The sequence below is a fragment of the Diabrotica virgifera genome, chromosome 2 (assembly GCF_917563875.1).
Source record: "Diabrotica virgifera virgifera chromosome 2, PGI_DIABVI_V3a".
NCBI lineage: Eukaryota > Metazoa > Arthropoda > Insecta > Coleoptera > Chrysomelidae > Diabrotica > Diabrotica virgifera.
In genome coordinates this window covers 236,920,605-236,938,150 of record NC_065444.1, presented here as the reverse complement: position 1 = coordinate 236,938,150, position 17,546 = coordinate 236,920,605, and the positions used below count along the sequence as shown (strand labels likewise).

General features: G+C 32.6%; 1 protein-coding gene across 1 annotated transcript in view; it reads right to left on the bottom strand.

The window, feature by feature from the left end:
• The window catches only part of LOC126880496 (neuroendocrine convertase 1-like), a 112,304-nt gene that overhangs the window by 22,405 nt on the left and 72,353 nt on the right, over window positions 1-17,546 (bottom strand). The window contains exons 6-8 of the mRNA XM_050644374.1: window positions 15,461-15,633; window positions 12,897-13,109; window positions 8,258-8,358 (exon numbers count right to left, since the gene is read on the bottom strand). Coding sequence (XP_050500331.1) covers window positions 8,258-8,358; window positions 12,897-13,109; window positions 15,461-15,633 — 487 coding nt within the window. The remainder of the gene's footprint in view (window positions 1-8,257; window positions 8,359-12,896; window positions 13,110-15,460; window positions 15,634-17,546) is intronic.

Sequence of the window (17,546 nt, the reverse complement as noted above, 5' to 3'; positions counted from 1 at the left end):
TTCAGATATGGCGTTAACATAAATGATTGGTTAAAGTCTTCGTGAGCGAGATAGGCTGTCATTTCTCTTTATTAGCTGACGGTAGTGAAAGTGATGGGGGAAATTCCCCAATTTGTTCATATAAGATTCCGGGGCATGGTACTGATGACGAACATGGCCAGTTGTTAAAGTAACTAACTTTTTTATTATCCAACATAAGCGAATGAATCGAAAGACAAAATGTTAAGAAAACCTGAGGCTATAGTTAGGTTTTAATTTCAGTATTTTATAAGTGCTAGTATAGTCCACAAGGTGATGCGAACTTTGAGAAAAAAACACAGTTTGATTCGTACACTCAGTATACAATGACAGTTTGACTGTCTAGCAACAATATTATTATTCTTTGCGTCAAGATATAAAAAATTTGGCCTGGCGCTGGTGGGATGTCCCTACCGATTTAGTATCATAATAACAAACAACAAACCCTCCAGGAGTGGATTCGCTAAAATTAAGGGGAAAGGAACAAATGTAAAAATTTTGACGCCTGTCAAAATTTTCAATGTGTTTTAAATGTAATCATTTTTTTCGAATCCTGAGAAAACTAATATGTAAGTATTTTTGAAAAATTTAAACGCAGAATGAAAAATTACTTTATTACCGTGGGCCGAAAGTCCCTTGGAATGAATTAAAAGTTTCTTTTGAATGAGATATTTGAAATTAAAAATCACACTAAATTTTCTCTTAGTTTTTCACCCCTGTAACTAATTAAAATAAACATTATAGAAGTTTTCAGGGACTTTCGGCCCTCGGTAATAACGTAACGGTTTAAAGCCGAAAGTTCGTACCCATCCCCTTAACAAAAAAAAAATCAAGTCTTCAAGTAGATATAATATTTTAATGGGGTTGGAATAATAAATATAAATTTAAATATCATATCATTATATTTATTACGTATTTATATCAATGTAGTTATAGGTATATTATTATGTACAATGAAATAAGAGAAATGAACAAATTAAAGAAATTAAGGAAATTAATGATAATAACAATAAAAGATTAAAAGAGTGGTAGCAAAAATCAGAATTAAAAAGATAACATAATAAAAAATAACATAGAAAATAATATAGAAAAATAAAATTTGAAGTTTAGACGGAAAAAAATAAATACAAATTACAACTCTATGTCACTATCGCTGTCATCTTCACTAGAATCGTTATCTAATGTTATAATTATTGGTTTAATATGTGAGGTTAATGTTCTGTAATGATCTTCCGTTTTTATAACATGTGAAACACAATTTTGCCACAGTGTTGGGGAAATATTTTTTATTTCTTCTACAACATTTGGGACAGCAGTTGTTTCGCCGTAAACTTTCCTTAAGTTGGCTCCAGATTAATTCAATGGGGTTGAAGACACAGTAGTAAGGAGGTAATCGCAATACATTATGACCATCACGTTTGGCTAATTCGTCTATAACAAATTGTTTCTCAAACACTTTTGTGTGAAGAACTTCCAACATTTCTTTTTTTGTATATGTTTCTTCAAAGTACAAATCATTGTCATACAAAAAATCAGATATCTGTTTTTTTGTCGAACCTACACCGGAGATTTTTCTAATTTGTTCGCTGTGATACGTTGCGTTATCCATTACAATTACACTTTTTGGAGGCAAATTTGGCAACACCTTCTTTTCAAACCATTCCTTAAACAAGCTACTCGTCATATTTTCATGGTAGTCCAGCTTTGAATCTTGAATGTTTTTGCCGATAGTAAAAAACTTTCCCCTCCAAGCCAGCCATTTTTGGATCCAATGTTCAGAATAATTATTCGCTGACCTCTATTAATTGGATAATTGGGTGCACATTTAATAGAATCGTCTGTCCAACCTTTTTGAGCAGTATCGTGGGTATCGAACCATGTTTCATCTAGATAAAATATCGGTCTTCCTTCATCTCTAAATTTAGATATAGCATCCAAGTATTCATTTCTCCATTTAATTAGACGAGGAGAATCCATTATTGATGATTGCTTATTAATTTTCTTGTATCGAAAACCAATGTGATTCAAAAATCTTGATAAAGTTGAAGGCGAATACGTAATGGAATAGTCTTTAACAAGTTGATCGTAGATCATACTAAGCGTTGGAACTAGGTTCTTTGAATAGAAATTGTAAATTGCTCTTCTAATTACCTCAGCATCTTTTCCTGCTTTATGTGTAGAAAAGTCACTCCGCTTTTTACGAGGTTGAATTCTATTCGTAACAATTTTCCACACTGTTGTATATGGCATCCTTGTCAGTCGAGATGTTGTCTTGATGAGGAATTTACCGTCTTCTGGATTTGGATTATCTTCTTTCACAGTTTGATAAACATTCCTAATAATTTCTTTGGCATCATCAGATAAATGTACACGTGTTTTACACTTAGCACTAGCTTCACCGACTTCAGACATTTTACTTGAATACTCGCGATCTAACCTTCTATCTAAATGCAAGAAAATAACTGCCTGAATGTGCAAATGTCAAACTTAAATATGTTTGCCCCCCTTTCATAATGTTCCATAATGTATGTTTTCTGGATAAATAAATGATACTTAATTTTACCTAAATACCTATAAGCACGAGAATTATGTGTAAAGCTATAGAATAATAATTAGAGGTATATCTTATCTTTAACTAATGCTCTTTCTAATGATTCTTTAATTTTTTTATTTAAAGATAGAAAGCTGCATTATCGGAAGTCCATTTTGTTTAAAGTGAAAACGATATAAAACACATTATAATCTAACTCCATAAAATTCACGTAATGAGCGCATTGGACATAAAAATTGTTTGTGATCGTTTGTAATTGATTCCAAGCAAGTTAATTTCAGATGACTAAACGAATTCGTCTACAGTAAACAAAATTTTTAGTACATTGTCTAGAAATTTTAATTTTAATAATTTATTTGCATTGATAGGTAACGAGTCAGTTCTGTAAATAATATAAAGTACGGCCCTAGTAGCTGTTCCAAAACTATTGCCACCCGTCGCAAAGACAATTGAGGGATTAGTAACGTCAACTATTTATTATGATACTAAATCGGTAGGGACATCCCACCAGCGTCAGGTCAAATTTCTTATATCGTGACGAAAAGAATACAGCGATATTGTCAATGAATATAACGTGGTAAAAAATCGCTTAAATCGAACAGCAGGTTTAGGAATTTCGTAACTTCAAAAATGACCAAATTTTTAGTGGATCGATTTTTTTGCATCGCAGTGTATTAGTCAAGTAGGTAAATAAAAAATTTGGAATTGAAAGGTGGTTAAAGAACGAATAAAAATAATTTAATGAAAAGTTACTCAGCTTCAGATATATTGTAAAAGAAAAATAGACTTAAGGAGTAAGACTTTAGAACATAAATGGGGGGGCTAAAGAAGTAGAATATGAAAATATGGAGTCAGTTCCAGTTTACTCAACTTAGCTCGTTCTACTCAAATCCGACTCACAGCTTCTCGCAAGTTCTCGCTGGGGTTTCCTGTGAAACCGAGCAACCCAACTGACGATCCGGTAACTAAACTGCGTGGAAAGTTGGGTCGGAACTGATGGAATCGGGTGAACTGTGTTACAGTTACAAAGCCTCTACAAAAATATATCGATTCCTACCTCTATACATCGTTTAGTTTTTGTAAAAAGTGGCAAGTTAGTTATTTTGAAAGACCACTAATATCAATTTGTCTTCATTTTGCTGTTGTGGCAAGCAGTCGTTTGTGAGAAGATCCATTGTACAAGGTAATAATTCTTTGATTTCTATTTCTATCCCGGTAAAAAGATTGTCACTTTAGTTTTCTAAATCCTAAACAATATTCTATTGTTTCAGGGTTTTGGAGTTTTGGAGTTTTGGTTTTGGAGTTTTGGTTTTGGAGTTTATATTTTGGATTTGGTCTTATGGTTTTGGTTCGACTTTTGTTGGCTTTTCTGCATATTTTCCGTACCCAGAAACTTTCCGTTTCTTCAAAGTAAATAGGTTTACTTTCTGGTTGGAGGCTGTCTGGAATGCTCTGTGGTTAGACCTTTCCGAAAATCGAATGGTTTCCTTCTATCGTACGTGAATTTAAGGGTCACGTACCATTGATTTTCGTCTCTACCACGGTGTGGTGCTCGCTGATGTGAATATCAGCCAACTAAAGTCTTCAGGGAGACTTTATCCAAGATTTTCTATTGCTGCTGGTCAAAAAGCGGTAAAATATAAATATATCTCAAATATTCCTGTATGTTGTTTTTGGGTTTATTTAAATTTCAATGAACAGTACAAACATAAAAACTGATAGGTTATTCTATTTTCAAACCATCAAATCTCACTAGGACAATTTATTTTCAATTATTTACTAACTATGTATCACATTGTAACCTTGTATATATTTCCTTTTGTAAATTGTACTATATTTGTGAAAATTGTAATAAATAATTTAGTAAAATTCGTTTTTGCTTATTACATATCTCTTTCAAGTTTCACTTCAAAGGGTAGTTGGTTTAGGATGAAACAACATAAATTAGGAAAGTTTAGTTAATCTATATATTTGTTAATTTGCTGAAGAGTAAGACTAACGCCCTCCATTTTAGTTTGTTCAGGATCTCTGTCTGGTTTTATTGATCTAATTTCTGTTTTATTCTTCCAGCTCTCCTTCTTTCACGCCCAAATTATTTCAGAAAGAAATCTCTTTTAATTTTATCCCTTTTTCTGGCTCTCGAATCCCACCTTCTTTTTAGTTTCTTGTCTCTCGAGCTTACTTCGCAGGTGCTCTATTCTATTCTTCTATTCTTCTTCCTTTCCTTCTTCTCTATTCTACACTTTATTTTTCTTATTTCAAATTGTATACTAATTTCGACTTTTTCTGTATAATTTTTTTTAGTGCAGCAACTGGTCCTCAAATACGGGGGTTTGGTATTGGGCTAACTATCTAACCATGTAAAAAAAACCCATATTATGAAAGCTACAAAGGAAAAAGCCTAACCTAACGTACGACGAACTCTCAATCGGAATAAGAACAATGATTTGAAAAGTTTCACGTAGAATCTAAGAAGCCTTTGTCAACCTGAAGCTACAGCTCTACTCATACAAGAAATGCATGAACTAAAAGCGGACATCATTGTTTTACAGTAGATGAGATGGACTGGCTCAGGAATCCTATAAAAAAAGAAATACAATATCTACTACAGCGAATACCCTACCCGTCAAGAGATTGGTACCGAATTTATTTTTAGCAGCAGGATTAAACACATCGTAATTGACTTCAAAGCTAATGATCGCAGAATTTATCGAATAATACTTAAAAAAACGTTGCTAATGTTACCATGATAAGTACAGTAGAACCCCGTAAATCCGAACCCCGCGAATCCGAACTTTCGGCAAATCCGAACCAACGGAAAGTGAAAAAAATTTTAAAATTCAAGACAAAAACTTAAAAACATGTTTATTATACAGAGTAAAGCCAGAAAATTGGACAATGTAGGATTACTAGGACTTTGACATTTAAAATTTCTTAAAAATAAATATTATATTTTAATATCTAGGTTTATAAAGTGTTTATAAAGGTTAAACACAAACTTACTTTGGTTCTCTCGTAGTCAACTTGAGTCCAAAAATATTGTCCACACTCTTGCGAGAACGTTTGGCTACTCAAAATCACAATGAAAGCTTTGACCTACTAGTTAAGGCTAACTTTCGGATAATCCGAACTTTTCGGAATCCGAACAGGCTGTCCCCCCAATTAGTTCGGATTTGCGGGGTTCTGCTGTATTCACGTACCAACCAAAGAGAAAATGAACGATGAAAAAGACATGTTCTTTGAGGCACTGGACCGAGAGTACGATAAGTGCCCAAAAAATTATGTTAAAATATAATCAGAAGACATGCCAAAGTCGGAAGAGAAAATATCTTTTCTCCCAGCATCCGGAGCTTACTTACACTCAGACTCAAATGACAACGAACTGATACTCATAAATTGCTATAAAGAAATGATAAAAAAGGACGCATAGCAATAGCAAACAGAAATGTTCATTGTCTTCCAAAACATCTGAGAAATAAAAACCTAAAACGTGCAGTAAAGTTTAAAATTTACAAAACATTATCTCAAAATGATGAGAGACTACTTGATGTCTTGTCGTGAAAAATATTTCGACAGATTTTTGGGGCCGTAAATAAAAATGGTCTCTGGCATCGAAAATATAACTTTGAATTATAGACCAGTAAGGATCTGTTTTTAGGTGGATGTGAGAGGTGGCATTCAGATTTTTGCGGATAAAGTTAGATGATAACTTCGTTAATAATAATTGAATTATGTTCCTTCTCAAATATGCCCGGAACATTAATAAAAAAAATAAAATATTTAAAAATTTCAAAAAATTTCGTTTTTTTCTAATTTTTTTGCTTATAACTTAAAAATTATTCACTTTAGAACAATGTCGTACAAGAATAAAACAAAGACAATTAAATTTTCTATCAGACGCGATTGGTTAAAAATGTCTTAATGTATCACAATAGCAATAAATATAAAATAAGGGGGCAAAACAAGCCTGTCTTTATTCAATGATTTTCCATCACTTAGGTTACACTTGGAACCTTCCTAATTCGCTTAGAAAATTTTTGTAATGTGCTAAAATCGTACACCAAATTTCATTAAAATTGACGTACTAGATTTTGCATAATAATTTTACAATCTAAGCTTTTTTTTTAAATTTATTTTTTTTTAAATCTTGCACAACAAAAACTAGAACATACAAAGATTTGTCAATTGTTTACATATATAGAAGTACTCCACCTATCTAATGCACTTTACATAATTGAAATCGGATTATTTAAGCAGCCTCAGCAATGTTTTAAAGTTATAAACAATTTTTTGGCTTATAAACAAATTAGTGCTGTGGCCAGGAGGGGGTGCTACGAGCTCCTTTATTTAGATGGACTTACCCAAGTTTTTTTATGTAGTTTGACTCGTATAACACGAATTTTTTGGGTAACAGTTGATCCGGATATGGATAAGTTTGTTATAAACAAAGAACTTGAGGAATTACATCGATTTTTCGCAAAATAAAACATTTTTTTGTATTTCTTGGGTAATTCTAAAATGTTCTTACAAATTTTTTCGTAGGATGCATAGTTTTCGAGATAAACGCGGTGGAACTTTCAAAAAATCGAGAAATTGCAATTTTTGAACGCGAATAAATTTTTATTAAAAAATAAAATAGCAATTCTGCTGACAACATTTGAAAGTTTAAGTCAAATTATACCGGTTTTAATTATTTGCATTGCTAAAAATTAATTTTTTTATTATTAAACAAAGCTATTTGTTTATAAGCCAAAAAATTGTTTGTAAATTTAAAACATTGCTGAGACCCCTTAAATAATCCGATTTTAATTCTGTAAAGTGCATTAGATAGGTAGAGCACCTCTTTATATGTAAAAAAGTTAGCCAACTTCTAAATGGTCTACTTTTTGTTCAGAAAGATTTTAAAAAATTTGAACTTTTTTAAAAACATTTAGATTGCAAATTTATTATGAAAAATTTATTAGGTCGATTTTAATGAAATTTGGTACACCATTTAAGTACATATGTTACAAATAATTTCCTAAGCGAATTACTAAGGTTCTAAGTGCCACCAAAGTGGTTAAAAAATATTGAATAACAACAGACTTATTTTGCCCCCTTATTTTGTATTTATTGCTATATTGCAGAAAAGGTAATAACTTAAGACAATTTTTACTAGTCGTATATCATACAAAATTTAATTATCTTTATTTTATTTCTGTACGACTTTGTTCCAAAACGAATCGTTTTAAAGTTATAAGCAAAGAAAGCAGAAAGAAATCGATGTTTTTCGAAATTTTTAAATATTCTAATTTTTTTATTAATGTTCCGGACATATTTGAGAAGGAGCATAAGTCAATTATTATTACTGAAGGTGTCACCTAACTTTATCTGCAAAAATCCCAATGCCACCTCTCACATCCAAAAATAGACGTTTTTTCGCAGATCCTTACTGGTCTATTATACCAGCTAGTATATACAAATCCAGGTATTAAGGTACAGAGACTAAAATGGCCTGGACACAATACTAGGATGCCAGATAATGAGTATACGAACAGATTGACATTCTCAAACATAGAGGACAGGAAAAGACCTGAATATGGTAGTGGTGGTCTTATCACCATCATTTCTGAAGGGTCAGAAATGATGGTGATGGGAACATAAATATTAGGCTCTAATGCCAATAATATACTTATACATAATACTTACTTAACTTCTAATGCCAAAGCTATGATGCCTGCTGCTAATGGAGCAGATGCTGAAGTTCCCGTATGTTTAGTTGTACATGAATTTTTAATATCTGTGGTTGTCTGAAATTATAACAAAGCCCAAAGATTATAAATATGAAGGTATAAAAATGTAATATCTAATTCTAATGAATACCTATAATATCAATAACGACGTTATTTGGGGATTATCAACTACTATCTTCTTCTTCTTCTTCTTCTTCTCCTTTATAAGCAATATTACTTGTTCATTGGTGGATTGATACCTCTAAGGAAGATTGTCACTCCATCATTTGCGAAGGTGCCCGATACTTCTTCTGCCGATTGGTAATTTATCCCTTGCTCTTTGACAACATTGGTTTCCCCCATTCTGTTTATTCGGTTATTCCATTATTTTTTCTATTTAGTGTTCGTTCGTTAATATACTGTACGTTACATTTTCTTCTAATCCCTTCACTCACCTTTCGATCTCTGTGCATATTTCCTGTAATTCTTCTCAGTACTCTCATCTCTGTCGTTTCCAGTAGTCTTTGTGTTTTGACTGTATCGGGTATTGTTTCTGATGCATATGTGATTAGTGGTTTTACACTGGCTTTTTAAACTCTTGACTTCATCTCAGTTTTAATTTGTCTGTTTCGCCATATAGGTTTATTAAGGCATCCTGCCAGTCTGTTTGCTTTTTGTACTCGATTTCTTTTCATTTTGATGGTCAGTTTCACTTGGTTTCACTTTTGTTATAAAATTGGAGGTGTAAACAACGTGTATTTCTATTTGTGAATAATTATTGTGCTATGAAAATGCCGAAAATAAGCAATGTTTCAACTTGGATAAAACTTTACAAAGATCTGTCTATGGATATGGATAAAGTTTATTGCTCATGTTGTGGCAAAACCGTAAGTACATACGTATTATTTTTTATTTTATTTTGAAAATTTACACGGTGGTACAAACAAAGATTATAAAATTGGAGATTATGTTTAAGAAAAGTACGGACACAAGGCTAGTTCGCAATAGATCGATGTATTTTTTTTCAAGCATTTTTTAAACTCCTTGCGATAAAAAATATAATACATATTTAAAATTCAAATCATTTAATAGTCTACTGAAAAGTTGCTAACATTTTTCTTCTAACAATAGCATAGTTTGCTTTAATTTTGCTAAAAACAAAAACATATCATATATTGGACTTAATTAATTAAGTGCTTTTAATTTATGCTCACAGTATTTTTCCTTTAAATGAGCACAGAAAAGAACAAGAGCCTCTTGTAAATATTTGGGGGTTCTTCCTTCTTGCACAGTCATTTCTTGACATTTTCAAGATTACTACACCGATTTTTATTTGATTTAATTTAAATATTTTAATTGTTATGCAAAAACGGTTCATTTTTAGATTATTTCTACAATCTTAGATTTTAAAAATGGGTACACTATAGAATATTTATATTAAAAAGGGTTCAAGGCAGGTTTTGTTTATATTCGATTCAGAGTTGGACTACCATCTCCATATAGCAACTATTTCAGCATCCTTATGCATCATCAGTGAAGATTATGCAGTCACAACTCTGAAGGGAATATAAACATTCTGCCTCTTTTAAGGCAAAACATCGCGATGCAATGAACCCACCTTTTGAGACGCAAATCAGCAACATCTCTCGTATTACGAGGAAAACAACGAAAAGCCCCAGATACAAAGTTTACTACTTTTTAAACAATCAGAATAATTGAAATAAAAATATAATAAACAATATTTTAAATCTAAGACTTTTCGTTAATAAACTGCTTTCTGGCTGCATCCCATATCTCCGGATTTTACAATATATAATCACGTAGAGACGACGAAAATAGGAGAAAGCAAATAGAGGACACTTAGGCCACGCATTTACCTTCTCTTCGTCTAGGAAAAGGACCGAAAGACAGTTTCTAAATACTCAAAAACTGAGTAAAATGAAAAAGATTAAAAAGGGTTCAAGGCAGGTTTTGTTTATATTCGATTCAGAGTTGGACTACAATCTCCATATAGCAACTATTTCAGCATCCTTATGCATTATCAGTGAAGATTATGCAGTCACAACTCTGAAGGGAATATAAACATTCTGCCTCTTTTAAGGCAAAACATCGCGATGCAATGAACCCACCTTTTGAGACGCAAATCAGCGACATCTCTCGTATTACGAGGAAAACAACGAAAAGCCCCAGATACAAAGTTTACTACTTTTTAAACAATTAGAATAATTGAAATAAAAATATAATAAACAATATTTTAAATCTAAGACTTTTCGTTAATAAACTGCTTTCTGGCTGCATCCCATATCTCCGGATTTTACAATATATAATCACGTAGAGACGACGAAAATAGGAGAAAGCAAATAGAGGACACTTAGGCCACGCATTTACCTTCTCTTCGTCTAGGAAAAGGACCGAAAGACAGTTTCTAAATACTCAAAAACTGAGTAAAATGAAAAAGATTAAAAAGGGTTCAAGGCAGGTTTTGTTTATATTCGATTCAGAGTTGGACTACCATCTCCATATAGCAACTATTTCAGCATCCTTATGCATCATCATCCTGCTTAAAAGAGGCAGAATGTTTATATTCCCTTCAGAGTTGTGACTGCATAATCTTCACTGATGATGCATAAGGATGCTGAAATATTTATATTCTTTTTTAGATTTCATCTGAAAAAAAAAATTTCAAATAGATCAGCATGTCAGAACCGCGAAACATTTAGCTAAAAAAGTAAAAACCACATCGGGTGAAAAATATCAACCTTCAGTGTCCAAGTGCTTTCAGTCAAGTACCAAAAAACAAACCGAACAAGAAATTTTAACGAGACTTGTGTCGCGCATTAGTATCTTCTAAACCGCTTTCAAAATTATCTAATGAAAACTTTAGTTGTATTTTAAAAAAATATTGCAAACAAAACATTCCCAGTGAACGAACTCTAAAGAGAAATAATGTCAATTTGTTATACTCCTCAGTTATCCACAACATAAAAGCCGAAATATGTAATAATTACTTTTACATATGTGTGGACGAGACCACTGACTCGTCGGGAAGATACATTGTTCACTTATTGATTGGTGTACTTAGCGATGAAACCTTTCCAAAATAGTATTTAATTTCCTGTAAGCAAGTGGAAAAAACCAACGCTCTAACAATACCACGGTTTCTACAAGAAGCATTAGCAAACTTTTTTCTTCCTGCTGCTGTACCTAATGATAAATTATTGCTTATTTTATCTGATGCCGCACCAAATATGGTGAAAGCAGGACAAAATTTAAAAATATTTTATCCAAACTTAATACATGTCACTTGTTAATAGCGAGCGTCAAAAAGGTATTCCTGAAATCACCTTTAAGGATACAATGTTACAGAGATATGCTTCCTGCTGTTCCACTGCCACCGCAACCCATTTTAACACGCTGGGGAACATGATTGGAAACAGCTAATTTCTATGCTGATCATTTTGTTGATTTTAAAAAAATAATTAACCTTTTAACGGATGATAGTTGCCAATCTTTATTAGAAGCTAAGCAAGCCTTCTAAAATAACATCTTCCAACAGCAACTGTCTTTCATAAAGTCAAATTATAGTTTTGTCCAGAAAACTATAACTCAATTAGAATCCTCCAAATTATCATTGTTAGAGAGTACAGTTTTAATAAAAGAATTTGAGTCATTGTTTCAAAACGTTAAAGGTACTATTGGAAAGGAAATTTTTCAAAAATTTAAACTAACCATGGAAAAAAATGGTGGTTACCAGGTTCTTTCTGAAGTAGTTCAAGTACTAGCTGGAACATTTTCCGAACCACTTAATTTAGAACCATCTATTATAGTAAATTTGAAGTTTTTCTATTTACAAATATATGTATTCAGATAGAAGCCATAAGTTTATATTAGAAAATTTTGAACATCATTTGATAATCTATTGTTGCCACAATTTAAAGTACAATTTATATGTTAAAATAATTGTATATGTTATGTATTTATAATATTGTAAATATTTTTGTAAATAAAAATATTGTAAATATTTTTTATTCCATGCATATTTTCTAGATAAATATGCATATTTTGCATAAAATACTGCATATTTATGCGCATATTTCATACTTTTTTATTTGCATATTTTCCTAAGTCTATTGATTACTATTGTTTTAGTTTTATGAGTTCAGATTTTCATATTAAATTCTTTTGCTCTTATGTTACATTCGTGAACTTTGCAGGCTATCTTCATCTTAGGCTATGAATATTGCGTCGTCTGCCTAACAGAGTATTTTTACTTCCTTGTTTCCCGTTCTGTATTCTCTTCCTTTGTTGACACTTTTGATGATTTCATCGATGATTAAATTGAAGAGCATATGGCTCAATGAGTCCCTTTGTCTTATTCCGCTGCCTTTGCCTATAGGTTCTGAAGTTGTTCAGGCAACAAATTAAAGTTATTTTTGAAACAATTTTTAAAAATAAGAGAAACATACCAAGCAGAAAACAATGTTAAAAATTAAAAACAAATCAAATAAGGAAATATGCACATAAATATACTACAAAATTGTATACAAAATATTTTGATCACAAAGAAAACAAAAACAAATTATAATAAATATATTCTCCATTTAAAAATTACTTACTATCATCTGATCTTTGTACGCTCCGGAGGAATATGTAACAGCTAAAGTGGAGGCACATGCCTCTCCATACCATGGAAATTTTCCCGTTTGTGATGCACTTCCTATAGAAATTGTGTACGGACTGGCCAAATAACCATCACAATTGCAGTTATCATTATTGTTACCTCCATTACCTGAAGCCCACACGTAGATGACACCTTTACCACCACGTCCCTATATAGTAAAATCTAATAAATTATTTTAACACAATAGTTAGTAAATTTCAGTAAATTTCATTTAGTAAATACAATATTTTTGTATAATTTTTGCTGAAACTCTTTGCAGGAAAGGAACAGAACGGTGAAACATTTTTAAAGAGGTTTCATAAAACCTTCTTCTTCTTTAGGTGCCGTGTCCGTGTTCAGCGGTTGGCCGTCATCTTGTTTACAAGTTCCTGAAACATTTTTCTATCTGCTGCTGTGCGAAATAATTCTTCTACCGTGGAACCACACCATTGTCTAATATTACGCAACCATGAAAGTTTCTTTCGACCAATCCATCTCTTCCCCTCCACTTTTTTAAGTGTTATAAGGCGAAATAGATTGTATTTAGGTCCTCTAATTATATGGTCGAAGTAATTTGTTTTTCTCCTTCTTATGAAGTTTATGAGCAGACGTTCTGTATTCATCATTTGGAGAACATGTTCGTTGGAAGTCTGCGAAACCCACGATATAGAATTTGTCGATAGCACCATAATTCGAATGCATCTAATTTATTTAGCATTGTGGTTTTTAACGTCCATGTCTCACAACCATACAATAATATAGACCACACATAACATTTCAGGACCTTCTTGCGAATATTCATCAACAGGCTTCGGTTGTATAAACTGGTTTCCAGGTCATAAAATCTTTACGTTATATTTCGATCCTGCTTATTATCTCTTCATCAAAGGCGGAATTTACATTTAACCAACTGCCAAGGTATTTAAATGGTTTACTCGTTCTATCTCATCTCTATCAAGAGAAAGCACACCTTGATCTACGTTAATCTTCCACCAACTGCCATCCACTTTGTCTTTGAAATATTGATATTTAGGCATCTCCGATAACTTTCTTCACTGACTAGATTTAATAACGTCTGGAGATCTTGTAAATTTTCTGCAAGAATGGCTGTGTCGCGTCGTCAGCGTATCTGATATTGTTGATTACTTCTCGCCCGAGTCTTACTCCCTCTGGTCTGTCGTCCAAAGCCTCCCTAAAGATTTCTTTAGAGTACAGATTAAAAATACTGGGTGACAAAACACAACCCTGTCGTACTCCACGTTTGATGGGTAGTTTCTTAATACGGCTATTTCCAACTTGGATAGAGGCTACTTGATTGTAATATAAGTATTTTAGTAGTCTTATATCGTAGTGATCAAGTCCTGACGCCCGCAGACAATTGAAAGGTGTATCGTGTTGTACTCGATCGATTGCCTTCTCGAAGTCGATGAAATAAAGATAAACATTCTTTCGGAGCTCACAACTATTTTGTAAAAGATCGCGCATACAAAATAGTGCCTCACTAGCTCCTAGAACATCTCTAAATCTAAATTGCTTATTACCCATTCTAATTTCACACAAAAGGTATACTCGGTTTTGTATAATTCGTAAAAGTATCTTAAGTGCGTGACTCATCAAACTGATTAGGCTAAAATCGCTGCATTTGGTGAGCCTGCTTTTCTTTGGTAATGTTATAAACACTGACTCCAACCAATCATCTGGTATTCTCCTTCGTTGTAAATTTTGTTAAAGAAAATGATTAAGTAGGTAATGTTTTACCCATCTAAAAGTTTAAGTAGCTCAGCAGGGATTTGATCTGGTCCAGGTGCTTTATTATTTTTGGCTTACTGTATTGCTTTTCTGACTTCAGATTTCAGTATATTCTGACCTCTGTCTAACTGGTGGCCACAGGTAGTATGTGTTTCATACAACCACACAGCCACCATTTCATACAACCATCAGTATAATTTATTATTTAGCCACTTTTTTGGTCATTTTACCACGTTTTTATGGCTATGGGATGTTGACACCTCATTAATCGAATTTTCTAAAAATAATTATACCATCTGAAAGATTACGATTCCGTCACAAATGGTCAGTTCTTTTCAGAAAACAAATGACTGCATTCGATAGAGAACAAAGCGTTGACAAACGATCAGCTATATTGAAAAATTGATAATTTTCTTTTTGACTTAAAAAAAATTGATAAAGTTGCAATAGGCTTAGCCACCACGATTGATTTTAGGCATGTATATAGATCTAAGAGTGTTGGTTGTTTTGAATGTTTTATGATGATGTACTTGTTTCCTATCCTTTTCAATTTTTCTAAGCCCTTTACGTGAAAAGGATAGGAAACAAGTACATCACAACATTCAAAACAACCAACACTCTGAGATCTATCCGTCCAAAACTAAATCAAAATAGATCCAAAAACTGCATCGTTAAATAAATATTTTTTGCTCGGAAATATTATAAGTTATTTTACGATGATTTTTTAGTAGATATTGTGATTAAAAAAAAATGAATACATTTGGATCTTACTTCTCGTATTCCTCTTTCTATAGCCTCCACTGCCAATCTACCTGGACCGTCAACAGTTTTTCCATCATCATTGGGTCCCCACGATGCACTGTAAATATCTACCAAATGTTGAGCATATCCTAGTGCAGTACCTTCAATGCGATCAGTAATGATACCATCTAACATTTTTACAGCTAAAAAATTGTAATTGTTTAAGAACATATGACTCCCACACGTGGTAAGTGGGTCAAAAGGTAACTAGGTCATTATGTTATAAGAGGTGGCAGGCAACTGGACCAGCCACCTATAGCAGGTGGCTGGTCCCTTTAGGGCTTTTTAAACTAATATACCTTTTACCAAGAGGAAAATTGTTTATTAAATTTCACTTGTAATTAATGGTATACAGCCAACTACAGGAAGTTCTTCCTTGTGGATAATTACTGTTAAGTCAGCTCTCTGGAAACAACAGTCGAGCTATGGCGCACGTTGATGAGATTATAAGGATGTACCCAGTATTTTCTTTCTCTTCTCATTCTACGAGTAAACCAATAAGCCACTACGTCTTCATCAGTTGAGCTCATCATTTTATTGTAACTGTGGAGAATTGTGCTTCTACCATCACCGCACGGCGGCAGAGATTAATCGTCGTTCTCTTTTAACCTTTCTAGCAATATATCGTAGCAATAAAATGTCGCGTTTGAACGCGGCCTTATATGAAAAATGCATAAGTCCAAAATATTCAATTTTAGACTTTTGATGGCATTATCCAAGTTTGTTAGCATTATCCAAAAGCTATGTACGGCTCTGTTTTCTTCTAATAACTATAGTTTACTGGATTTTGCTAAAATTGTGAAAATGAAATCTGCCTAATTCCATTAACTTTGAAAACCATACGAAATCTGCATACGTCCCACAAGTCCGCTCTTGTTAGTGGCCAAACCGTTCAAACGTATCGGTGCTTTTCTGATGTTTATACAACTAAAAGTCTTTTTATTGTATACGGGTGAGTAGGGGAGAGTTAGACAAAACCAGTCTAAAAACCGTCTGTATCTTGTGCTATGTTAGAGTAGCAAATGTTTACTGCAGATTGAAATATTCTCAAATGACTTAAGTTTGATGTGCCAATGTCAATTTTTATAAATATTTTTAAATTTCTATTTTTTTTTATTTTTATCAAAATATTGCAAAATACCCGGTTTTGTCCAATCGGTATGATAAAACCGAGTAGTAATTTAATTACCATGTATACAGACTAATGGGCAGAAAATAAAATATATATTAAAAGTATGTGAACAAAAATCGAAAATCTATGAACAGAAGTCACAAATAAAAACTTCATCTACATCATCATAGGCACTACAGGTTCATGAGCCCCTTTGGTTCAAGACACACATTTTATCCAGCCTTCCTTCGCCTTGGAATTTGAAAATAGTTCATTGTAATATAGACACGCATCGTCATTATTATCATCTTTCTTCAAACTGTCAGCTGCAATCGGTAATTTCGGAACCAATTTTGTTTTTGGTGCACCCATTTATACCACGTTTCTCCTTTTTTTGTCCAGTTCATTTAGTTTTAATTTTTTTACGACTGGAGTTTTTTTTATTTTTCCTACCAGCTTTTTTACTAGCTTGTTCAACAGAAGAAGCCTGTTGTAATTAACTAAAAGCAAAAAAAACCACTGCAGAAACTGGAAGTAACAACAGGTCTGATAAAATCGGGTACCCGGTTTTGTCGATTTTCGGACTACCCGGTTTAGTCAAACTCGTATACAAGACATTAAATATTATTTAACCTTTAACTACCCGCGCATCAAGTTATAACATAACTACACGCGTGGCGTACTTTGTACGCCACAAGAAAATACACTTAAAAACAGCGGATTTGTTTAATTTTTTTTGAAAAAATACACTTAGTTGTTTGTTATAAACCTTATTCGGCATCAGTGAATGCTTTGAGTTCCTTTTCAGTAAGCCAATTGGGATTTATAACTGGAATCATGGAATAACTGGATTCCATGATAAATAAAATTACTAATAAAAAAAATTTTTTAAATGTGATTTTTTACAAGAGAAAAATATTGTTTACAAAGAAAAATATATTTTTT